We start from the raw sequence: 25,917 nt of genomic DNA, 5'->3' as shown, positions 1-25,917 counted from the left end.
CTCTTGCTCATGGCCACAGTCTGAGCCATAGAAGAAAATGCTCCCGCTAATCAAGCAAGGATACCGACTATGCAGCCCACCACCAAGAAAGAGCATCATCTGGTCTCACTCTCCCCTCATCTCCAAGAGCGACGTAAAGAATTTTGGAACAATTCCTTCATACAATTGCTGCACCAACATAATCTTGTTGCCAATGCCACGAATTGTTGGATCTGTGGGCTGCTACCACACGCAACCGAACATTCTATTCCATTCATACCTTCACCTTTCTCTGTCCATGGATCCGGTCTTGCCTGGCTGATGCTCCTGCAGGAGAGCTATAAGGACAATACTACATCTGGTGAAACGATCTCACAGTTCTACGATGAGGTTTGGCTAGACAAAACTAGAAAAACATCTGTTCCCTTTTGCCCTAAGACCTCAAACACAACACTTCAAATGGACATTCCGGAGAAGGAACGGCTCGAGATGCAGGTATTCAACAATCTAGCCAGGCCCACTTTCTCATACCTACGCAAAATGTAAATGTATTTGAGCTTGTAAAGCGCACTGCTACCCGTCCGTAGGTTTCCTGGCGCTGAATAACTCTGGGGAACCCATCCTGGCTTTCCCTGTGGGATGGTCCCTGCTGGGAGTCCCCAAGGTGGAGCCAGGCATCCCCGGAATTGATGGGGCCATTGTGGAGATTAGGCAAGCTAATTCCCAGAGTTACCGAGTGGAACCCTTGATTAGAGTAAGCACCTAAGTGAGAATTATCGAGTCCGCTGACCCAAGTCCACGACCCTGCCGCGTCGGGAATTGAACCCTGGTCCCGGGCCGACTTCTGCTCCCGGGTGCTGCCTCTAACCACTGAGCCACACTACTCCAAACGGACTGCTGCAACTCTGACTGTGGCCCTATCTGTGGTAAATGTCTCAGGCCTTGTTTGCATCGAGGGCCATGGGACAAAAATCGTGGGCCACAGCTCCTGCTCCATAAAAAGGACCTTGAAAACTGCTGACCCCCCTTCATTTGTAGCATTTCCCAAAATGTATTTCGTCTGCGGCACTAAGGCCTACACCTGGCTACCTAAAGGCTGGGGGGGCACTTGCTACTTTGCTTTTGTCCTACCTCCAACATACGTGGCACCAGCAGCATACCACAGGCAGAAGCGCTCAAAGGACACAGAACAAGTGGACTCCACCTCTTCGCAGTTCCTCGATGCTGCGAAGGGACTCATTCCTTTCTGGGGCCCGATGTCAAACAGTCGGGCCATCCGTCATCTAACTCAAGCAGTGGAAACAGCATTGAACATCACGGCAGGCATCCTTGCTAACACAGCTGAGCTGCAGGCGGTCCGCCTCGTGGCTTTGCAGAACCGCCTTGTGCTCGACGTGGTACTAGCGGATCGCGGAGGAGCATGCCGCATCATCGGTGCCAGCTGTTGCACCTTCGTCCTGGACTATTCCCCTTCTGTCTATAAAGCAATAGAACACCTTCATAAACTATCTTCGGAGATCCACCAGGAACAAGACAGCTGGACACTTGGAGGCTGGTTTTGGAACACTTTGAAAGATTGGGGATGGAAATTGTTGATAATATTGGTACCAGTTTTTGTGGGTGTTGCCTGGGGATACAATGCATACCGCCCTTGTGCTCTCTTTTCGCGAATTCAATATGCCCTAAGACTTTGGACAATAAGTTTGAAAACATGAAAGCATTGTACGAGTCAGAGATCCACCACATAATGAACATTGACATAGATTAACAAGATGTCGTGGTATGTTCAAAGGAAGGACTGTTAAATATTAGATTGCGATGTGAACATTACCGGCGCCATCTTGTCCCACTTGGCCCTTTTGCGAGCATGTAAACGGCGGCCATTTTAAGATTGTGGCCACTCTCGTAACATTGCCGATCGCCTGCACATCTCCCCGACCTTGCGATCATCCCCCACGCGCTGGCAGCCCCCAGGCACATGCTAGAGTCATAAAGCATCCTCAGCGCGACCCTGCCCGGAGCCACTTCCCGTGCTGAGCCCACATACCCTTTCATCCTTGGCGCATGAACAGTCCCTTCGATAATCTCCTCCCGTGCGTCTGGCTGTTCGATCCGATCCCAGGCCATAACCAACCCCTGCTGATACAGTTTATTGCCCCATACAGGATTCCACCTCTCATCAAAGAAGCCGTAATTAATCAGTGCCACAACCCCGTGAGATCCGACCGATTGCGCGTATTTCAGCTCCTGCCGGAATGCCCAGCTGTGCGATAGCAATCACCTACTGAAACCGGGGTGGGGGTACAGTGCTGTTGGTATGTGTGCGTACGGGCCTGAAGCGGAGATTCTAAAGTTGGTTTACAATACATCAAAGTAATATCAGGAATGTGTTACACTGTAATAAAGAGATAAACCGGTGTATAAAAGGCCAGGCCACAGAGATGCAGTTAGAGCACCTCAAGACGACACACTGCTTGACCGATTTGATGTATTTTCCTTCGAAGAATAAATCAGTTTCCTGCTTCCCAGATTCCAGCGGCCGCCTCTTAATTTGATAATTTCGATTGAATTAAAGGCGACTAACGCCAAAGCAGTGCTTGAGGATATCTGGGGAAAATCTGCTTTGATTCAACAAGGGTGTGCCCCAGGGCTCGTGTCTCAGCCCCACGCTTTTTAACGTGTATATGGCGCCTCTGGCCAAGATTGTTGAACCATATGGGTTCGAAATAATATCGTATGCTGATGACTCAGCTGCTGTTCCCAATCGGTTAGAATAACGCAGATGAGAAATGACGCTTTTCAGCGGGAATGCTTGCCATCTCAAGGTGGATGACCGAATGTTGCCTTCAACTAAATCCGGCAGAGAACTGGCAGAAGCAGGACATTTCCCTCATACACAGAACCAGTACTGAACAGGCAGAAGAGCAAGCTTCCCCTCTTACATCGGCGAACAAGTGCAGAACTGGCAGGAGCAAAGCACATTTACATGTAATACAGATCCAGTTCTGAGCAGGTAGCCGCAGCGGAGCAAGCTTAGTTCCCCCACACACAACAGGTAGATGAAAAGGAGCTGTAGTGCTAGCTTCCCTCACACAGAACGTATACATGTTGCACAGCTATGGTGCAAGCTTCCCTCACACACAGACAAGATACATGAAGCACAGCAGGGGTGCACGTTTCCCTCACACCCAGAACAGGTAGATGAAAAGCAGCTGTGGCACAATCTCCCTTCATACACAGAACAGGTAGATGAAAAGCAGCTGTGGCACAATCTACCTCCACACACAGAACAGGTAGATGGAAAGCAGCCGCGGTGCCAACTTCCCCTAAACACAACAGGTTGATAAAAATGAACTGTGGTGCAAGCTTCCCTAACACCCAGAACAGGTAGATGAAAAGCAGCTGTGGTGCAAGTTTCCCTCACACCCAGAACAGGTAGATGAAAAGCAGCTGTGGTGCAAGTTTCCCTCACACCCAGAAGAGGTATACGAAAAGCAGCTGTGGTGCAAGCTTGTGCAGAACAGGTCCATCATAAGCAGCTGTGGTGCAAGCTTCCTTCACACACACAAAGCAGGCCCATGAAAAGCAGGTGTAGTGTAAGCTTCCCTCACACACACAGAACAGATACATGAAAAGCAGCTGTGGTGCAAGCTTCCCTCACAACCAGAATAGGTACATGAAAAGCAGCTCTGGTGTAAGCTTCCCTCACACCCAGAATAGGTCCATGAAAAGCAGCTGTGGTGCAAGCTTCCCTCACACCCAGATCAGGGACATGAAAAGCAGCTGTGGTGCAAGCTCGTGCAGAACAGGTCCATGATAAGCAGCTGTGGTGCAAGCTTCCTTCACACACACAAAGCAGGCCCATGAAAAGCAGGTGTAGTGTAAGCTTCCCTCACACACACAGAACAGGTACATGAAAAGCAGCTGGGGTGTAAGCTACCCTCACACAGAACAGATATATGAAAAGCAGCTGGGGTGTAAGCTTCCATCATACACACACAACAAACAGATGAAACGTAGTTGTGGTGCAAGCTTGTACAGAACAGGTAAATGAAAAGCAGCTGTGGTGCAAGCTTGTACAGAACAAGTACATGATAAGCAGCTACGGTGCAAGCTTCCATCATACACACAACAGACAGATGAAGCTTAGTTGTGGTGCAAGCTTCCCTCACACCCAGAACAGGTAAATGAAAAGCAGGTGTGGTGTAAGCTTTCCTCACACACACAGAACAGGTACATGAAAAGCAGGTGTGGTGCAAGCTTCCCTCACAGTCAGAACAGGTACATGAAAAGCATCTGTGGTGACAGCTTGTACAGAACAGGTACATGATAAGCAGCTGTGGTGCAAGCTTCCCTCACTCCCAGAACAGGTAAATGAAAAGCAGGTGTGGTGTAAGCTTCCCTCACACACACAGAACAGGTAAATGAAAAGCAGGTGTGGTGCAAGCTTCCCTCACAGTCAGAACAGGTACATGAAAAGCATCTGTGGTGACAGCTTGTACAGAACAGGTACATAAGCAGCTGTGGTGCAAGCTTCCCTCGCTCCCAGAACAGGTAAATGAAAAGCAGCTGGGGTGTAAGCTTCCCTCACACACACAGAACAGGTAAATGAAAAGCAGGTGTGGTGTAAGCTTCTCACACACACAGAACAGGTAAATGAAAAGCAGGTGTGGTGTAAGCTTCTCACACACACAGAACAGGTAAATTAAAAGCAGGTGTGGTGTAAGCTTCCCTCACACACACAGAACAGGTAAATGAAAAGCAGGTGTGGTGCAAGCTTCCCTCACAGCCAGAACGGGTACATGAAAAGCAGCTGTGGTGCAAGCTTGTACAGAACAGGTAAATGAAAAGCAGGTGTGGTGCAAGCTTCCCTCACACCCAGAACAGGTAAATGAAAAGCAGGTGTGGTATAAGCTTTCCTCACACACACAGAACAGATACATGAAAAGCAGCTGTGGTGGGGGGGTCGGAGGCAGCTGTGGTGGGGGGGCGGAGCTAGCTCGGGAGCGTGATGGCTGCTTGAGCCCGGAGCCATCCTAAAATCCGACAATTATCCTGCAGCTAAGGCAGTCTTGCTGTATTTTAAACTGCCCCCACAGCGTCTGAAGGGACCCGAAGGCGAAGGAGAGGATCGGCCTTTTAAAAACCGGCCGGCGGAGCGAGATTGAGAGGCGGGACGTCTCCTGGTGACTAGGCCGCCGATCCCCGGCACGTAGTGATCCTTGTGGCCGGGTTGCATCGTAAGACGTGCGGCGAGACCGAGCCCTTGGTGCCACGGGGGGGGGGTGGGGGGGCTCAGTCGGAAAGTTCCTGGTGGGAGCCGCGACTGCACCCGCAGCGAGAGACGGAGCGCAAGAAGGCTACGGCTACAGCGGGGGACCACTGGCGGACGACGGAGGGAGCTACTGACGCGGAAGGGAGCAGTGAGGCCATTGCGGCGTGGCGCAGCACCGGGCCCCTGGCGGTACTGGCTGGGTGCGGCCTTGTGGTGGTGGGGGGGGTGAGCGTGTATGCAGGATACCTTTCCCCCACCCCCCACCCCCCACCCCCCAAGAGACTACTTGTGTGTGTGCTGAGGAGCCGGGGCCTACTTACAACACCCACCGCTTGCATCAGTGTAATACAGGCCATATTGGGGACAATTGCGGCCTGTGGACAGTGAAGTGAGAGGTTGTGCTGAGACACCCCTGCGGCCTGGCCTCCCCCCTGAGGTTGGACATCGGTTTGACATCGCTAAAATAGCACTACTGAACCTGCTGTGAGATTTGACTACGCAGGAGGAGGCCTGAGCAGCAATACTTGTCTGAGACACTGCCTTTAAGGCCTGTGAGGTGGCGACGGTGGTCGAGTGTGGCGGGCTGCAGACCTGCTGCATTTATACAGCGCTTTTGGACTGTTGGTCTGGATTACCACCCAGTTTACTGCTCAAGAAAGGTGGGTCTTCTTGCTAGCCGCATGCTGGTGGAGGCATTGGACAGCTTCGGGTAGCTGGTTCCACGCCGTGACAGGGTCCCGCAACGTGCTCATGTTGCGAACCTTGAACATGTAGCAATGGACAGATATTTCCTTTCAGAAACCATTACTTTCAATCAGACACACCCGTCTGTTTCTGACCCATGTCCGGTGTGTTTGCACGTGCCCATTAATTATCATACAGACATAGTGGACACACATGAATTTTTGAATATCCCGTTTCTGACTTTGTTTGGGATTGAACAAGAAATTTTAGCATAGTGCTTTGAAGTCCTTTTTGTGGGAGACTATCCCCGTGGATCCTTCTAGACCCAGACCGGGTTGGAATTATCACCGGTCCAGGGTGATTGGCCACCGTATTTGTCCATTGAGACTCGGCCCTGAAGAGTCAGAGTTGATTGTACTCTGATGAAACACGTGTCGGCTGATGTCCATGCAAACTAGCATTAAACCAACAAGAAAACACTTGGCGAATTTCTCTCTTTTGTTCATATGCTCATGATTTGTACATACTATATGTTATGACTTTATGTGTGCACAGGTCCTTGGTAAATGTTGTACAGGTTTGGAGTTTCAAACACTAGTTCAGGGGTTGTTAGGGTCACCCCTTGCCTGTTAGCACCATAACACTTGAACGCATGAAGACCTGATAGCCAGTCACACAGCAGAGCGCAAGTTTCCCTTTATACTATAAAACCCTACCTGTGGATATTCAAGTTTAGTCAACACCCTAGATGGAATTTTCAACACCTGCAACATAACCGGATCCAATCCTCTGCCCCTAAACGGGAGCGACAATCTTGCATCCCTTCCAAGACCATGAAGCTGGAGCATTGCAGATCCAAAAGGCAACTTCAGCAGAGCACTAGAATGCGTTGGAACAAGTAGACATATTGGAAACCCTCATCACAACCACAGAACTGATCCCGAATACCTTTAGCCGCAGGACATGAGCAATTCTAAAATTCAGTGACCAGAATACCTGACCAGCTGCATTCACTTTCACCGACCTACCAGACACCTACCCTCTGCCGCACTCTCACACAAACTCTGCATCCGCAAAAGCAAAACTGAAGGTTGCTCATTCTACATCGCTCATTCTCCTACATCGCACCCAAGACATGGAACAACCACCCTCAACACACCAGAGCCTCCTCCTCACTTCTTGAGACCTCCCTCAACACACCAGAGCCTCCTCCTCACTTCTTGAGAACTCCCTCAACACAGCAGAGCCTCCTCTTCACTTCTTGAGACCTCCCTCAACACACCAGAGCCTCCTCCTCTCTTATTGAGACCTCCCTCAGCAGAGAGCCTCCCCCACTCCTTGAGACCTCCCTCGACACACCAGAGCCTCCTCCTCTTATTGAGACCTCCGTCAACACATCAGAGCCTCCGCCTCACTTCTTGAGACCTCAGTCAACACACCAGAGCCTCCTCCTCTCTTATTGAGACCTCCTTCAACACACCAGAGCCTCCTCCTCTCTTATTGAGACCTCCCTCAACAAACCAGAGCCCCCTCACTCCTTGAGACCTCCATCAACACACCAGAGCCTCCTCCTCTCTTATTGAGACCTCCCTCAACACAGCAGAGCCTCCTCCTCACTTCTTGAGACCTCCCTCAACACAGCAGAGCCTCCTCCTCTCTTACTGAGACCTCCCTCAACACAGCAGAGCCTCCTCCTCTCTTCGAGACCTCCCTCAACACACCAGAGCCTCCTCTCTTACTGAGACCTCCCTCAACACAGCAGAGCCTCCTCCTCTCTTATTGAGACCTCCCTCAGCACATCAGAGCCTCCCCCTCACTCCTTGAGACCTCCAACACACCAGAGCCTCCTCCTCTTATTGAGACCTCCCTCAACACAGCAGAGCTTCCTCCTCACTTCTTGAGACCTCCCTCAACACAGCAGAGCCTCCTCCTCTCTTACTGAGACCTCCCTCAACACAGCAGAGCCTCCTCCTCTCTTACTGAGACCTCCCTCAACACAGCAGAGCCTCCTCCTCTCTTCTTGAGACCTCCCTCAACACACCAGAGCCTCCTCTCTTACTGAGACCTCCCTCAACACAGCAGAGCCTCCTCCTCTCTTCTTGAGACCTCCCTCAACACAGCAGAGCCTCCTCCTCTCTTCTTGAGACCTCCCTCAACACAGCAGAGCCTCCTCCTCACTTCTTGAGACCTCCCTCAACACACCAGAGCCCCCCTCACTTGAGACCTCCCTCAGCACATCAGAGCCTCCCCCTCACTTCTTGAGACCCCTCGCTTCTTGAGACCTCCCTCAACACACCAGAGCCCCCCTCACTTGAGACCTCCCTCAGCACATCAGAGCCTCCCCCTCACTTCTTGAGACCCCTCACTTCTTGAGACCTCCCTCAGCACATCAGAGCCTCCACCACTCCTTGAGACCTCCCTCAACACACCAGAGCCTCCTCCTCTCTTATTGAGAACTCCCTCAACACAGCAGAGCCTCCTCCTCACTTCTTGAGACCTCTCTCAACACACCAGAGCCCCCCCCTCACTTCTTGAGACCTCCCTCAACACCAGAGCCTCCCCCTCACTTCTTGAGACCTCCCTCAACACAGCAGAGCCTCCTCCTCACTTCTTGAGACCTCCCTCAACACAGCCGAGCCTCCTCCTCATTTCTTGAGACCTCCCTCAAAAATCGAGAGCCTCCCCTCACTTTTTAAATTCTGCAAGAAGCAGAAGACCTGGTTCTTAGTGTAAGCATCTGGGGTCTACACACCTTCCCAACTGCCTGGAAACCCTCTCGGGTTTATTAGTGCGCTACACAAAGTAATATAACAGAACATACAGATAAAAGGCTGTCAAAGAATTTTGAAAGGCAACAGCAGTTCATGCACACCAAAAGGTAATCTGATTACCCGGTTTGTTTATATAGTTTTAGCAGGTGATGCGTACAGACATGGTATAGCTCTCTGTTCCGTGAGCACCTGTAGAAATACATAGTGAAGCACCACCCCAGGGGCGGAGTCCCCTGAACGCACTGCAAGGTATCCAAAAAATGGAGTAATACAACTGTAGTCGAAAGAAAAACAAGTTAATCTGTTCGCATTGCGTAGAATTTATTATATCGTCATAAATTCGTCTTCATAATAATGCATCACAGCCGGGCTCTTCACCCGGTTTGTAACAATCACGACGCTGTTTCCTCAACTGACGCAGATGTTTAATGTTCCCCTGATGAAGGGCTTTACTCAGGCCAAAACGCATTGAGACCAATGACTCACTAACAATTTGAGAGCCAAAAACTCTTGCTACTACAAACAGAAATATGTGAAGTAAACACAGTACATCAGCATTATTATGAAGGTGAATTTATGACGATATAATACATTCTACACAACGAGAACAGATTAACTTGTTTTACTTTCGACAAAAATTGGATTAATCCATTTATTAGACGCCTTGCAGTGTCAAAGAATTTTGACACTACCATCCATGGGGTAGAAAAAGAAGAAAAATAAATAAATGAGTGACGCTAGATATCAACGTTGGACAAAATCCTTCAATAAAGAAATGGAAAAACTAAAAATAACTTATGCAGCACTTTAAGACACATGGAAGAGGCACTCAGGCCAGGATAGTAGAAACCAATCAAGACACTCCACGTTTACAGAATATCCAATAGAGAGAAAAAAAAAAAAAAGAAGCATTCCCCCCCTCTCTTCTGGCCTTGGTGTCGTGCCCCATAGAGGGGGTCTTCTAAAATTCAGTGACCAGAATACCTGACCAGCTGCATTCACTTTCACCGACCTACCAGACACCTACGCTCTGCCGCACTCTCACACAAACTCTGCATCCGCAAAAGCAAAACTGAAGGTTGCTCATTCTACATCGCTCATTCTCCTACATCGCACCCAAGACATGGAACAACCACCCTCAACACACCAGAGACTCCCCCCTCACTTCTTGAGACCTCCCTCAACACACCAGAGCCTCCTCCTCACTTCTTGAGACATCCCTCAACACACCAGAGCCTCCTCCTCACTTCTTGAGAACTCCCTCAACACAGCAGAGCCTCCTCTTCACTTCTTGAGACCTCCCTCAACACACCAGAGCCTCCTCCTCTCTTATCAAAATATCCAATAGAGAGAGAAAAAAAAACGAAACATTCCCCCCCCCCCCTCTCTTCTGGCCTTGGTGTCGTGCCCCATAGAGGGGGGTCTTCAGAACCATCTCCGACTTTAAAGGCCCAACAGCATGTTTCAAGGAATCAGTTCTCTTCCAAGCGTTCTGTGATGCTCCGGCCACTCACTTCATACAATGAGACAAAGTTACACACACTCACGAGCTCACACGACCCAAGAAACACGCCGAACCAGCCGTGCAGACCTACACAACTAAAAGAAACACGACTAGGACTTCTATCAGATAAATTCTTTAGAGAACTGACATCAGATCGCAAAAACATCTGGATATCCAGTGCACCCATAGCTCCCTGGTCATTGGCAAGGACTCCAACCCCATCAGGCCAATCACAGAAGCAGCACAGGTTATTACAAATACTGTGCCTACTACGTGTACCGGCCGAAAGAGCTCAAACGTTCTATCAAACCTCTTCCGAAGAAACCTGGTCTGGATGCAAAGGACCCAGTGACCTACAGACCAATGGCACACGGATGGGACTTGGCTAAAATAAGTGAAAAGGCAGCCAACATACTGATGCAGCAAAACAGAAGAGAAACAATCGTTCTTTGAGGTGCTTAGGCCGATCCATCCTTTCGGCGTGACGGATTTGCTCTTACTTTCTATAACTCAGCCATCTTGATCCCATTTGACTTCTCAGCCGCCTTCAACACAGTCGACCACTCGACACTACTGACCAGACTGGAGAATGTGAGCATTGGGAAAAGCCTTAGACTGCATCGGTTTCGTTCAACCTGACGGGAGCCACACGATCTCAGGGCCACCATGCACATCTGACCCCTACGTCTTGGATACGGACGACCGCCAGGGCTCAGCCATCTCACCCCACGTTTTCAACATCAACCTGTGCCCGGACTGATTCAGTTCTTTGGTGTGCAAGTCACAACTGCACATATAACACCTCGATTATTTCAGTGGGCCGCCTGACAGCTTCTTTCCCTTTGTGTCTGCGTCCATAATACAGTACTTATGACTCGAGCACAGAGGTAAAGAGATTCCCCTATTTGTATAGGGCTACGCCCCCAGGCAAATGAAGGAACGCCCTTTAAAGATATCTCTAGTGCTACATGTGTGCCTGGGCTAGCAGTGTTACAAAGAGGCCGCACAAGCGTCTGCGTCCCTTCTGTAATACCAAAGTGCCCCGGGGGCACACAAAGCAGGCTCATCTGCCCATGGCACCCCCGGGGCACTTTCTATAATACAGCCCCAGGAGTCCTCTTAGATGCACACATTTAGGGCTCGAGTCGGGGTACCACGCGGGTGGACGGCGTTCCCCCCACCTATTTTACCGGGAGCTCGATAACTGGAGCAAATGGAGCTGTCGTGTCAGGCCCTAGGCCCTCATGCTAATAATAACTGCAGGCGCAGACACGTTGCTTACTAGGTGCAACTGGCCCAGAGCACGTGTGCTTGGCCACTTTTATTAAAGCTGCGTCACCTGACCAGTGACGTCAGTGATGGGTGGATGCACAGTGTGAGGCAACACGAAAACGACTAGATTGTGTCCAGCAGGACACTACAAGAGCCAAACATTCACTCTTTGGCCTCTCCGGGGCGCGATCGGAGCGCATTCAGAACGCTGCTCACGCTCTGGATTTTCTGATGCAATCGCATCTAAGGGGTAAGCGAGGGGAGGCAATAAGTCTGATGGTGCAAGCCACCTTTCGTGACGTCACTTCCTGTCTTAACGTCAGCGTCCCCGACTTCTCTTTTTTATTTAGGACTTGTGCCCTGCACACATTGGTCTAGAACCAGAATTAGACGCTGTGGTAAACTCCTCAACAAACTCACAATCTTAAAACAGATGTTCCCCTATCTGAATTTACCCCAGAGTTCAACAACAGCCCAGTTTATTCGCCGTCATCCGGACCACGAAAACAGCTTGGGTCCAGGAGCCACGAAACCCCATCTAAACCAATCACAAATGACCCAGAAGAGCGCGGCCACCTGTACCCCCGGGGGCCACATCACCTCCTCCTTCCTGGCACTGCGCAGGCGCCCACTGTCCCGGCAGATCATATTCAAAGCTCTTTGCTTAGCACGTTATACACCATATGGATTCAGACGAACATTTTAAATAGAAGATCCACCCCTTCCATGGATGCCTCCCCTCCAAAGCACTCCTAGGCCTGACAGGACCAGGCGCCCACAAAACCAGGCTCCAAGGGCCTTCTGTCTCAGTCCAGCCAGAGAGGTGTGGGGCTCCCCCAGTCTGCCCACCCAGACAAGGAAACTAGAAAAACAGCTTTCTTTTCAGAAGGCTGTAAAAATAACGTTTCAATGTGTCGCCCCCTAAGGGACACTTAAGCAGCTTCAAGAACACACCCACCAATCACAAAACTAGTAAACCGCAATGCACCATGGGACAATACTTCTGACAGACAAGAACTTTAATGTTTTATCAGGTGAAAAAGCTGCATGAAGGTTAATGTTCCCCTTACACACTGTATAGTAATTGCATTTATATAGTGCTTATTACCCCCCCGACAAGGCGTCAAAGTGCTTTTTCAGCGAGTAGCACGCTACTCCGGGACCCATAGAGGATTAGTGTTGAATTAGTATATTGAAATAAGAAAGTAATTTAAGTGGTGGATAGGTCAGTCAGTTATTTGGATTGCAAAGGATAGAAGAGGAAAAAAGGTTTGTATTTATATAGCGTTTGTTACCCGTGATGGGGGTTGAAGCGCTTTTTTGGCACGCTACTCCGGAACCCATTAAGGATTGGTGTTGAAAATTAGTATAGTGAAATATGAAGAAATTTGAGTGGTGGATATGTTATTCAGTTATTTGGCTAGAGGAGGGTAGCAGCGGGATAGAAGAGGGAAAGTGGTTTGTATTTATATAGCGCTTGCTCCCCCTGATGAGGTTTTTGAAGCTCTTTTTTGGTGAGTAGCACGCTACTCTGGAACCCATCAGGATAAGTGTTGAATTTGTAAAGTGAAAAATGAAAGTAATTGGAGTGGTGAATATGTTAGTCAGTTATTTAGATTGAGAAGGGTTGGGAAGGGGTAGAAAAGGAAAAAAAGGTTTGCATTTATAGAGCGCTTGTAACCCTGAAGGGGTGTTGAAGAGCTTTAATGGCGAGTAGCACGCTACTCTGGAACCCATAAAGGATTAGTGGTGAATTAGTATAGTGGAATATGGAATTTGGAGAAGTGACATACCGCTTAAGTAAGTGCCACGATGCCTCGCTGGAGGCAGCTGAGCCCTGCTTACAGAGAGAGAGGGCCATCCAGTTAATGGCAGCCCCATGCTCATTATCACCTCGTCCCCATTCAGTCCATGGCCTCTTTAATATGGAATATCCTCTCACACACAGCCACACCTCCGTTACAGCTATCACGGGTATGGCGTAAACCACCCCTTCTGTTCCCTTCAGTATCCCCCGGCGCTGATTGGACGCAGGAGGAAACTCACCAGTTTGATGCTGTCCTCGGGCCGCAGCAGGTCCACCATCGCCTGCAGGTGGCCTCTCTGCTGCAGGTCCTGGTCCTGCGCACTTTTGTTCCGCTTGTGAGTCTTGTGCAAGGGCGGGGTGGGGGCGCTGGGCCCGTCAGCCTCCTCTTCCTCCTCCTGCAGGAGCAGAGCGGCCCCTTTCACCATCACAAAGCTGTGCCTGTGGAGGAGGGTGGAGAGGTGAGAGGGAGGACTCGAATAAAGAGGAGAGATGAATTCAGCAGAGAAAAGGAGGAGCAGAGTGACAGGTGAGGTGAAGAGTTCAGCAGAGAAAAGGAGGAGCAGAGTGACAGGTGAGCTGAGGAGTTCAGCAGAGAAGAGGAGGAGCAGAGTGAACAGGTGAGGTGAGGTCCAGTGAAAGAAGTGGGCGGGAACGGCGTGCCCCTACTTCTCTCATTTAACAGATTCCGTTCCCCTACTTTTTTAGTTTAAACGTGCGTCCCAGGACGCCAGAAGTAGCCAAGAACTATAGATAAGGCTTGGAGTTCGTGGCCGTTCGGGGAGGCGGGACAGACAGAGAAGGAAAATTACTCTGTTTCTTCCTTCCCAGAAAAGGACAAGGACAGTGTCCACATCTCCTGCTCTGCTTCTGGCAGCTGACCCCTACCCCCCAGCAGCTGCCCTCCACACACTTTCTTACTCTGCCTCCCTCTCTTTCGGTCTTGCTCCTCCTCACTTTTTGACTTCAAACAACAGTTATTACTCCCTCTTTCCTCTCCTTTCCTTTATTTGTGTCTCCGTGAAATGAATCCCAAAAAAAAAAAAAAAACACAACTCACTCTGGAAATGTCTTCTTTTTGGGCCATTTTTCTATTCCAAAGTGCAGCCTTGGGAAGGAGAGAAAATAACGGTTCAAAATGTGGAAAATAACTAAATAACCTATACAATTCTAAAAAAACGATATAGTGGGCTAGAAATCTCTCCTGTGGAAAGGAACGTGGTCAGTGTACTGAGCGCAAGAGCAGTCTGTTCCTGGCTATGAACAACAAAGGAAAACTACCGATCTGTAAGTAACACCTTGTTTTGGGGATGAGGGAGGAGGTGTGTACATTGAGAGGACATGAGGTGTCCACGAACACAGGCTGCACATATAAACATACCTTCAGACTGCTCTGTCCTGATGCAGGCCTCAAAGGGTTAGAATACCCTGCTACGAAGCAGGCTAAATCTTTGAGGCACACATATGCTGGACTGTGCAGAGCAGCTGTTGTGCCTTTTAGTCCTGCACTGCCTCCACCGCTGTTTGCACTTCCACTCGAAGAGGGGCTATTGTCTTCTGGAGGGTGTAAGATGCTTCCAGAGTAGGGTTACCACATCTTAGGACCCCACAACTGGGAGATTTTGCAAAAATAGAGGAAGGCGCACAATTCTACAACAGCAAAGTGGCATAGAATGACAGCCGTCAGCAGCACAGAAGACGCACTGAGAAGACATATAGAACGTAATTTTTAAAACCAGCATCATGCCTGTTCATTAAATTACTTACTTATAAAAGATGCTAACTAACCCTGCTCTGGAACCCCTAAAAAAGTGATTCTCACTGTTTACAGTTGACCCACTCTAAAAACCGGGACATGAGCCAAATTTGCTGAAATCTACGGGGACAGCTGTTGAAAAACCGAGACTGTCCCAGCAAATGTCAGCCTATGCCAGGGCCACAGAGCCTTCATTCCATAGTGCAGTCCTGCTATAGTTGGAACCCACACATACACACTGTTGTTCCTAGCGGCATAGATACTGACCTCAGGGAAGGCTTGCATGACCATCAGGCATGGCCGCGTCCCTGCCTGCTCTCACATTATGCACTCTATCTAGGGGATTAATTAGATTGCCACACAGGAGACAGTGCTGAGGAATGAGCCTGTCAGGTCCTTTTCAGAATTGTAATTGTAGATGCATTTATATAGAGCTTCCTACTCCCGACGAGTGTGGCAATCAGTCGTGGAGGGGATTCAACAGCATTACGCCTCCTTGCATCATCTTATACCTCTTTTACTGTTCCGATCCCCCAAAACAAGCCTTTCTAAACCTTTCCCTGACTCTTCCCACTACACCTCCCTTTTACTCATTCCAAGCTCCAAAACAAAAAAAGATTTCTAAATCAGTTACTCTTCCATCCCTCAACTATCCTTATCAATCCAAATACCAGACTAACATATCCACCACTCAAATAAATTTCAGCTCTGGAGTAGCATGCTACTCGCCGAAAAAGTGCTTCAACACCCCATCAGGGGTAGCAAGCGCTATATAAATGCAAACCTTTCTCCCTTTTCTATCCTTCCACTATCCTTCTTAATCCAGAAAACTGACTAATATATCCACTACTCCAATTACTTTCATATTTCACTATACTGATTCACCACTAATTCTTTATGGGTTCCGGAGTAGCGTGCTATTCACCTAAAAAGTGCTTTGACGCCTCGTATGGGGTAGTACATGCTATATAAATGCAATTACAATACAATAAATATTAGAGTGGAGTCAAAATGGGCAGATTGATTTTATTCACCCAAACACATTAGCGGCACTTCACTGAGTTTGAAAGTGAAGCACTGCTTTTGTTTTCTCGTCTTTCTTTGAACAACATTGTTTTCCATGGGTGCAGAAGTGCACCATTCCTGGAGGTACTAACTCGAGTGGGGGAGTCATGTTCGCAAGTATATTATTTTTCTAAAATGACATGCTGCCTCCTTCGCCTCAAGCAATTTTCTGCAACAATAAAAATGCACTCATAACTCTGGTGATTAATGTTCTTCCTAGAGAGGGATGGAGTTTTGCCAAGTGGAAGATAAGATCCATGGACAGCCACCTTAGTTTCAGAAAACTACCCAAGAATGGACTCTTCCTCACATAACCACCATAAGCAAACAGAAATATACAGCATATCCCTCCGTACAAAAGCATTTATTTGTACTATAGATATATACCTATATATGCATATTGCTTTGAATAAACATGTAGAATAATTGTTTGTCATTCATGTTTGAACTGCTCTTGTGGAAAAAAGGAGACGTGCTGATGGCAAACTCCATAGCTCAGAGACAAATGGCTTGTGATTCCATTTTTAAGTGTATTTGGGACATTCTGTGATTGGAAACGAATCCCAATTTGTGAATATATTTTAATGTCAATAACTGATTAAACCTTAAATACATGTGTATCCATTGGTTGAATTATATAACATAATAAGTTGCAACTAGGCAGTGAAATGCCAAACAAACACTAAAAATTAGAATGATTTGCTCTTTCTGGCCACACCCCTGACTCTGCCCACTGACCCAAGCCTCAGGTTATTCCCGCCCCCTGATCTCCGCCCACAGTTCCCCTACTTTTTTTCCCCCACTTTGACCACTGGGTGAGGAGTTCAGCAGAGAAAAGGAGGAGCAGAGTGAACAGGTAAGATGAGTTCAGCAGAGAAGAGGAGGAGCACGGGAGGGGAAAGACCTGAGGAGGAGAGGAGACAAGTCTAGACAACAGCAAGGTGGAGGGATGATTAACTCGAATGAGAAGAAAAGGAGAGAGCAGAGTGAAAAGGTACGATGAGGAGTTCAGCAGAGAAGAGGAGGAGCAGAGTGAACAAGTAAGATGAGGAGTTCAGCAGAGAAGAGGAGGGGAAAACATTAAGAAGCAGGGGAGAGAACAGAAGATTGGCCTACATCACAAAGGAAAGACGATTAACTCGAATGAAAAGAGGAAGAGCAAAGTGAAAAGGAGAGGTGGTTAAGTACAGGAAAGGAGGAGCACTGGGGGTGAAGGGACTGGAGAGGAGACAAGACTGGACCACAGCGGAGAGATGACGAGCTCAAATGAGAAGAGGAGGAGCAGAGTTAAAAGGAGAGAAGAGGAGGAGGAGAGTTAAAAGGAGAGACGAGGAGTTCAGCAGAGAAGAGGAGGAGCACAGGAGGGGACAAGACTGGACCACAGCACAGTGGAGAGATGATGAACTCGAATGAGAAGAGGAGGAGCAGAGTGAAAAGGAGAGACGAGAAGTACAGCAGAGAAGAGGAGCACAGGTGAATGAATGAATGAATACACACTTGTATAGCACATGGCTACCCAAGAGCATCCCAGCGCTTGGTGGTGAAAGAACCAGGGCTTTAAGTGGGCCGGGTCTCACCGGTGCGCAGCACCGGCAGTTTTATAAAGGGGGCCTCGAAACGGGTATCTATCGGGCTCTCTTGTGCCCTGGCACAGGCGGTCCGTTTTTTTCCGTACTGCAGTGACCACAGGCACATTGATGTGCGATGCTCACTTCTCACTAGTGGAGAAGTAACGGCATGACGTCATGCCAGGTGAGTGTTGTAGGGGAAGGGAAATCCTTTAAAAAGAGTCATTTTCTCTCTCATTTCCCTTCTCTTTTTTGAAACTCTGGAGCAGCAACATTTGTCGTGGTGTCACCAGGGCTTTAAGTGGAAGCTTTTTCAATATTATAAACAAGGCATAGTTGCTGCTTATTTAACTTATGCAACTAACAACCACTGACAAAGCCAAAAGTCCTGACTTGTTGTAGATATGATGAGACTTGTAGTATCATATCTGGATGCAATGACAGAAACAGCAAAATACAAGTCTAGCAGCACACTATGTTAAGCACAGATTTGCCAATGTGTTTTAAGCCACGCCCTTAATTACACTGGCCACGCCCCTTTGAGAGACCCCCCAGTTTTTTCAACCAACTTAAAGCCCTGAATGAATGAATGAATGAATTGAGCTTTGTATAGCGCAACTTAGCCCGTGGGCGTCAAGGCGCTGCAGATGGATAGATATGTGTGGAGGGGGGAGGAGGTGCGTCGGCTATAGGTAGGCTTCCCTAAAAAGCCAGGTCTTCAAGGCCTTCCGAAAGAGGGGAAAGGAGGGTTGATCCTTGAGCTCCGCTGGAAGGGAGTTCCAAATCCTTGGAACAAGGGAGAAAAAGGCCCTCCCGCCCCACCTTGCCTTAAAGATTCTGGGTACAGCAAGAAGATTTTTATTTGTTGAGCGGAGTGCCCTGCCAGGGACATAGAGGGATACAAGAGATCTGATGTCTTCTGCCCCCGATCCATGTAGGGCACGATGGGTGAGGCAGAGGGCCTTAAACTCAATCCTGGCTTGCATGGGGAGCCAGTGCAGATTTTTCCAAAAGGAGGAGACCGATGAGCGCCTTGGCGCGTCAACAACAAACCTTGTGGCCGCGTTTTGCACTGTTTGGAGGCGCTGAACGAGTTGCTTGTTGATTCCTAGATATAACACATTGCAATAATCTAGTCTAGAGGATAGAAGGGCAACCGTAACCTGTTTACGGGCTTCGAAAGACAGATAGTGTGCAATTTTCCTCAAGATTCGCAGGACTCCACAACAAGTTGAGGCAGTCCTGCTGACCTGTCTGTCGAAGGAAAGCGAGGTGTCAAAGATTACACCTAGATTCCGGGCTGACAGAGGGCGTGGGACAGGCGCCGAGAACAGGAGGCCACCAGTCCATAGACCAGATCTCCTGCTTACCTCCGAAGATAAGCACCTCCGTTTTGTCCCCGTTTAATTTGAGGTAATTTCTCACCATACAGTTCGGAACTGCTTCCATGCAGGCTCTAAAATTTAGGGCGGTGATGTTAATGGATTGGGAGATGGAAACCATGATCTGGGTGTCGTCCGCATATGATAAGACTTCCAGACCAAAAGATCTGACCAGCCTGGCCAACGGTGTCACGTAAATATTGAGGAGCGTGGGGCTCAGGGACGAGCCCCGAGGGACCCCACTCTGCACAGGATTGACAGGGGAAAGATGGTCACCTAGCTTGACCCTCTGTTCGTGCTGGACCAGGAAAGATGTTAGAAGGCTAAGCGCCGGTCGGTCCACTCCTATCTCCCTAAGGCGCATGGCCAAGATGGAAGGGGACAGGGAGTCAAAGGCGGCTGTTCGGTCGAGCAGGACAAGCAAAGTAACCTGACCACTGTCGACCATAGCGCGTATGTTATTAGTGACAACTGTCAGGGCAGACTCGGTGCTATATGTTTTCCGAAAGCCGTGTTGGGACGGGTCAAGTAGGCTGGAGTGCTCTAAAAAGGCGCTCAGATGGGTGTTTAGATGGGCTTCTAACATTTTGGCAGGGGCAAGGAGCAGGGAGATAGGGCGAAAGTTTTTTAGGGTCCCTGGGTCTAGTGTGGGCTTCTTAAGGAGGGGCTTAACAATAGCCAATTTCCATGGCTTCGGGGAGACACCCTCATGGATAGCCAGATTGATGACCTCCAGGAGGGGCGGGAGTAAGACGTCCCTGCACTCCTTAAGAATCCTAAGAGGGCAGGGGTCAAGAGGAGATCCCGATTTGAGGGCATCCAGGTGTAAATTCAGTTGCTCGGAGGTTAACAGGGGGAAGTTGGTAAAATAGCCACCCTGAGATCTAGCAGGCATCATATTAAAGGGGGATGCTGCGGAGTCGGGAGGGGGGGCCTAGGTCTCAGTTGAGAGCTTCAAGACCCGAGTAAATGTCCATGATTTTGACATAAAAAAGGTGGAAATTTGGTCACAGAGATCCTGTGAGGCAACAATGGGGTCAGGAGATTGAAGGGCACACAGGGAATCCACAATTTTGAATAGTTCCCTAGGAGAGCTAAGGGAGGTGGTTACTTTGATGAAGTGGGATTTTTTTTCCACCAGCACCGCGGCTTTATACTCCTTGAGAAGGTTCTTGTGTTTATCTTTTTCATGAGGATCGAGGTGAAGTCTCCAAAGCCTCTCCTGCTTCCTGCAGCCCTGCCTAAGCAACCTCAGAGTATCAGAGTACCAGGGTGCTGTAGGGCGTTTCCTTGCGGAATAATGCTGCTTAAGCGGGCCAGAGTGTCAACGGCCTTCAAGATGGCATTATGGAGGTCAAGAGCAGCAGAGTCGGAGCCCCTAGATGAAATGGGCATAGAGCTGGACATTAGTGGGGCTAGGGAATCATTATTTATCCCCCGGTAATTTCTTTTTAATTCCCATCTGCTAGGGTCTACAGGCGCAGCAGAGGGATAAAGGGATGTGAAGTAAAAAGGGACGGCCATATTGTCTGACCAGGACAGAGGAAGGGGGGGTCCCTATCCTTATTCTGGGGTCGTTGGAGAAGACACCATCCAACGTGTGCCCGGCAGAGTGGGTAGGCCCTGTCACTATTTATGTAAGCCCACAGGAGGCCATGGAATCCAACAGATGGATAGAGTCTGCGGAAGTGTCATTCTCCAAATGAAAGTTAAAGTCTCCCTGGAAAGAACGGAGGAGACGACACCGGACCACAGCACAGTGGAGAGAAAATGAACTCTAATGAGAAGAGGAGGAGCAGAGTGAAAAGGGGATCGGAATCAAAGATAGTGTAAGGTTCTTACATTGCAGTTAGCCCCTGAAATTGGTCGGCTGATCCACCCAGACCAGTGAGGGTTTATACCCAGACAGAGCACTGCCATGAGCATACCCCGCTCGAGCACTGCCGTGAACATACCCGGACGGGGCCCTGCCGTGAACATACCCGGACGGGGCACTGCCGTAAACATACCCCGCTCGGGCACTGCCGTAAACATACCCCGCTCGGGCACTGCCGTAAACATACCCCGCTCGGGCACTGCCGTAAACATAACCAGACCCAGCACTGCCGTAAACATAACCAGACCCAGCACTGCCGTGAACATAACCAGACCCAGCCCTGCCGTGAACATACCCCGCTCAGAGCACTGCCGTGAACATACCCCGCTCAGAGCACTGCCGTGAACATACCCCGCTCAGAGCACTGCCGTGAACATACCCCGCTCAAAGCACTGCCGTGAACATACCCCGCTCAGAGCACTGCCGTGAACATACCCCGCTCAGAGCACTGCCGTGAACATACCCCGCTCAGAGCACTGCCGTGAACATACCCCGCTCAGAGCACTGCCGTGAACTTACCCCGGACAGAGCACTGCCGTGAACATACCCCGGACAGAGCACTGCCGTGAACATACCCCGGACAGAGCACTGCCGTGAACATACCCGGACAGAGCACTGCCGTGAACATACCCGGACAGAGCACTGCCGTGAACATACCCCGCTCAGGGCACTGCCGTGAACATACCCCGCTCAGGGCACTGCCGTGAACATACCCCGCTCAGGGCACTGCCGTGAACATACCCCGCTCAGGGCACTGCCGTGAACATACCCCGCTCAGGGCACTGCCGTGAACATACCCCGGACAGGGCACTGCCGTGAACATACCCCGGACAGGGCACTGCCGTGGACATACCCGGACAGGGCACTGCCGTGCACATACCCGGACAGGGCACTGCCGTGCACATACCCGGACGGGGCACTGCCGTGCACATACCCGGACGGGGCACTGCCGTGCACATACCCGGACGGGGCACTGCCGTGCACATCCCCGGACGGGGCACTGCCGTGAACATACCCGGACAGGGCACTGCCGTGCACATACCCGGACGGGGCACTGCCGTGCACATCCCCGGACGGGGCACTGCCGTGAACATACCCCGCTCGAGCACTGCCGTGAACATACCCGGACAGAGCACTGCCGTGAACATACCCGGACAGAGCACTGCCGTGAACATACCCGGACAGAGCACTGCCGTGAACATACCCGGACAGAGCACTGCCGTGAACATACCCGGACAGAGCACTGCCGTGAACATACCCGGACAGAGCACTGCCGTGAACATACCCGGACAGAGCACTGCCGTGAACATACCCGGACAGAGCACTGCCGTGAACATACCCGGACAGAGCACTGCCGTGAACATACCCGGACAGAGCACTGCCGTGAACATACCCGGACAGAGCACTGCCGTGAACATACCCGGACAGAGCACTGCCATGAACATACCCGGACAGAGCACTGCCATAACCATACCGGGACAGAGCACTGCCGTGAACATACCGGGACAGAGCACTGCCATGAACATACCGGGACGGAACACTGCCATGAACATACCGGGACGGAACACTGCCATGAACATACCGGGACGGAACACTGCCATGAACATACCGGGACGGAACACTACCATGAACATATCCGGAAGGAGCACTACCATCAATATACCAGGAAGGAGCACTACCATCAATATACCCGGAGGGAGCACTACCATCAATATACCCAGATGGAGCACTACCGAGAATATGCCCGGACGGAGCACTGCCATGAATATGTCCAGACGGAGCACTGCCATGAATATGCCCAGACGGAGTACTATCATGAATATACCCGGACGGAGCACAGCCATGAATATGCCCGGACGGAGCACAGCCATGAATATGCCCGGACGGAGCACAGCCATGAATATGCCCGGACGGAGCACAGCCATGAATATGCCCGGACGGAGCACAGCCATGAATATGCCCGGACGGAGCACAGCCATGAATATGCCCGGACGGAGCACTGCCATGAATATGCCCGGACGGAGCACTGCCATGAATATGCCCGGACGGAGCACTGCCATGAATATGCCCGGACGGAGCACTGCCATGAATATGCCCGGACGGAGCACTGCCATGAATATGCCCGGACGGAGCACTGCCATGAATATGTCCAGACGGAGCACTGCCATGAATATGTCCAGACGGAGTACTATCATGAATATACCCGGACGGAGCACAGCCATGAATATACCCGGACGGAGCACAGCCATGAATATGCCCGGACGGAGCACAGCCATGAATATGCCCGGACGGAGCACAGCCATGAATATGCCCGGACGGAGCACTGCCATGAATATGCCCGGACGGAGCACTGCCATGAATATGCCCGGACGGAGCACTGCCATGAATATGCCCGGACGGAGCACTGCCATGAATATGCCCGGACGGAGCACTGCCATGAATATGCCCGGACGGAGCACTGCCATGAATATGCCCGGATGGAGTACTATCATGAATATGCCTGGACGGAGCACAGCCATGAATATGCCTGGACGGAGCACAGCCATGAATATGCCTGGACGGAGCACAGCCATGAATATGCCTGGACGGAGCACAGCCATGAATATGCCTGGACGGAGCACAGCCATGAATATGCCTGGACGGAGCACAGCCATGAATATGCCTGGACAGAGCACAGCCATTAATATACCCTGAAGGAGCACTACCATTAACATACATGGACGCAGCACCACCCTGAATATACCAGGATGAGCACTGCCATAGAATATACCCGGACGGAGCACTGCCATGAATATGTCCGGACGGAGCACTGCCATGAATATGCCCGGATGGAGTACTATCCTGAATATACCCGGACGGAGCACAGCCATGAATATGCCCGGACGGAGCACTGCCATGAATATGTCCGGACGGAGCACTGCCATGAATATGCCCGGATGGAGTACTATCCTGAATATACCCGGACGGAGCACAGCCATGAATATGCCTGGACGGAGCACAGCCATGAATATGCCTGGACGGAGCACAGCCATGAATATGCCTGGACGGAGCACAGCCATGAATATGCCTGGACGGAGCACAGCCATGAATATGCCTGGACGGAGCACAGCCATCAATATACCCTGAAGGAGCACTACCATTAACATACATGGACGCAGCACCACCCTGAATATACCAGGATGAGCACTGCCATGAATATACCCGGACGGAGCACTGCCATGAAAATGCCCGGATGGAGTACTATCCTGAATATGCCCGGATGGAGTACTATCCTGAATATACCCGGACGGAGCACAGCCATGAATATGCCCAGACGGAGCACAGCCATGAATATGCCCGGACGGAGCACAGCCATGAATATGCCTGGACGGAGCACAGCCATGAATATGCCTGGACGGAGCACAGCCATGAATATGCCTGGACGGAGCACAGCCATGAATATGCCTGGACGGAGCACAGCCATGAATATGCCTGGACGGAGCACAGCCATGAATATGCCTGGACGGAGCACAGCCATGAATATGCCTGGACGGAGCACAGCCATGAATATGCCTGGACGGAGCACAGCCATGAATATGCCTGGACGGAGCACAGCCATGAATATGCCTGGACGGAGCACAGCCATGAATATGCCTGGACGGAGCACAGCCATGAATATGCCTGGACGGAGCACAGCCATGAATATGCCTGGACGGAGCACAGCCATGAATATGCCTGGACGGAGCACAGCCATGAATATGCCTGGACGGAGCACAGCCATGAATATACCCTGAAGGAGCACAGCCATGAATATACCCTGAAGGAGCACAGCCATGAATATACCCTGAAGGAGCACAGCCATGAATATACCCTGAAGGAGCACAGCCATGAATATACCCTGAAGGAGCACAGCCATGAATATACCCTGAAGGAGCACAGCCATGAATATACCCTGAAGGAGCACAGCCATGAATATACCCTGAAGGAGCACTACCATTAACATACATGGATGCAGCACCACCTTGAATATACCAGGATGAGCACAGCCATGAATATGCCCGGACGGAGCACTGCCATGAATATGCCCGGACGGAGCACTGCCATGAATATGCCCGGACGGAGCACTGCCATGAATATGCCCGGACGGAGCACTGCCATGAATATGCCCGGACGGAGCACTGCCATGAATATGCCCGGACGGAGCACTGCCATGAATATGCCCGGACGGAGCACTGCCATGAATATGCCCGGACGGAGCACTGCCATGAATATGCCCGGACGGAGCACTGCCATGAATATGCCCGGACGGAGCACTGCCATGAATATGCCCGGACGGAGCACTGCCATGAATATGCCCGGACGGAGCACTGCCATGAATATGCCCGGACGGAGCACTGCCATGAATATACCCGGATGGAGCACTGCCATGAATATACCCGGATGGAGCACTGCCATGAATATACCCGGATGGAGTACTATCATGAATATACCCGGACGGAGCACAGCCATGAATATACCCGGACGGAGCACAGCCATGAATATGCCCGGACGGAGCACAGCCATGAATATGCCCGGACGGAGCACTGCCATGAATATGCCCGGACGGAGCACTGCCATGAATATGCCCGGACGGAGCACTGCCATGAATATGCCCGGACGGAGCACTGCCATGAATATGCCCGGACGGAGCACTGCCATGAATATGCCCGGACGGAGCACTGCCATGAATATGCCCGGATGGAGTACTATCATGAATATGCCTGGACGGAGCACAGCCATGAATATGCCTGGACGGAGCACAGCCATGAATATGCCTGGACGGAGCACAGCCATGAATATGCCTGGACGGAGCACAGCCATGAATATGCCTGGACGGAGCACAGCCATGAATATGCCTGGACGGAGCACAGCCATGAATATGCCTGGACAGAGCACAGCCATTAATATACCCTGAAGGAGCACTACCATTAACATACATGGACGCAGCACCACCCTGAATATA

The 25,917-nt window shown here is 50.5% G+C and overlaps 1 protein-coding gene across 2 annotated transcripts in view; it reads right to left on the bottom strand.

The window, feature by feature from the left end:
* Positions 1-25,917, bottom strand: part of SSH3 (slingshot protein phosphatase 3) — a 253,908-nt gene that overhangs the window by 166,925 nt on the left and 61,066 nt on the right. For both annotated transcript variants that reach the window (XM_078657907.1, XM_078657986.1), the window contains exon 3: positions 13,532-13,730. In XM_078657907.1, coding sequence (XP_078514033.1) covers positions 13,532-13,730 — 199 coding nt within the window. The remainder of the gene's footprint in view (positions 1-13,531; positions 13,731-25,917) is intronic.

Source organism: Lissotriton helveticus, chromosome 1_1, assembly GCF_964261635.1.
Source record: "Lissotriton helveticus chromosome 1_1, aLisHel1.1, whole genome shotgun sequence".
NCBI lineage: Eukaryota > Metazoa > Chordata > Amphibia > Caudata > Salamandridae > Lissotriton > Lissotriton helveticus.
Note: the sequence above shows the minus strand (reverse complement) of the source record. Positions and strands in the feature narration are given on the sequence as shown.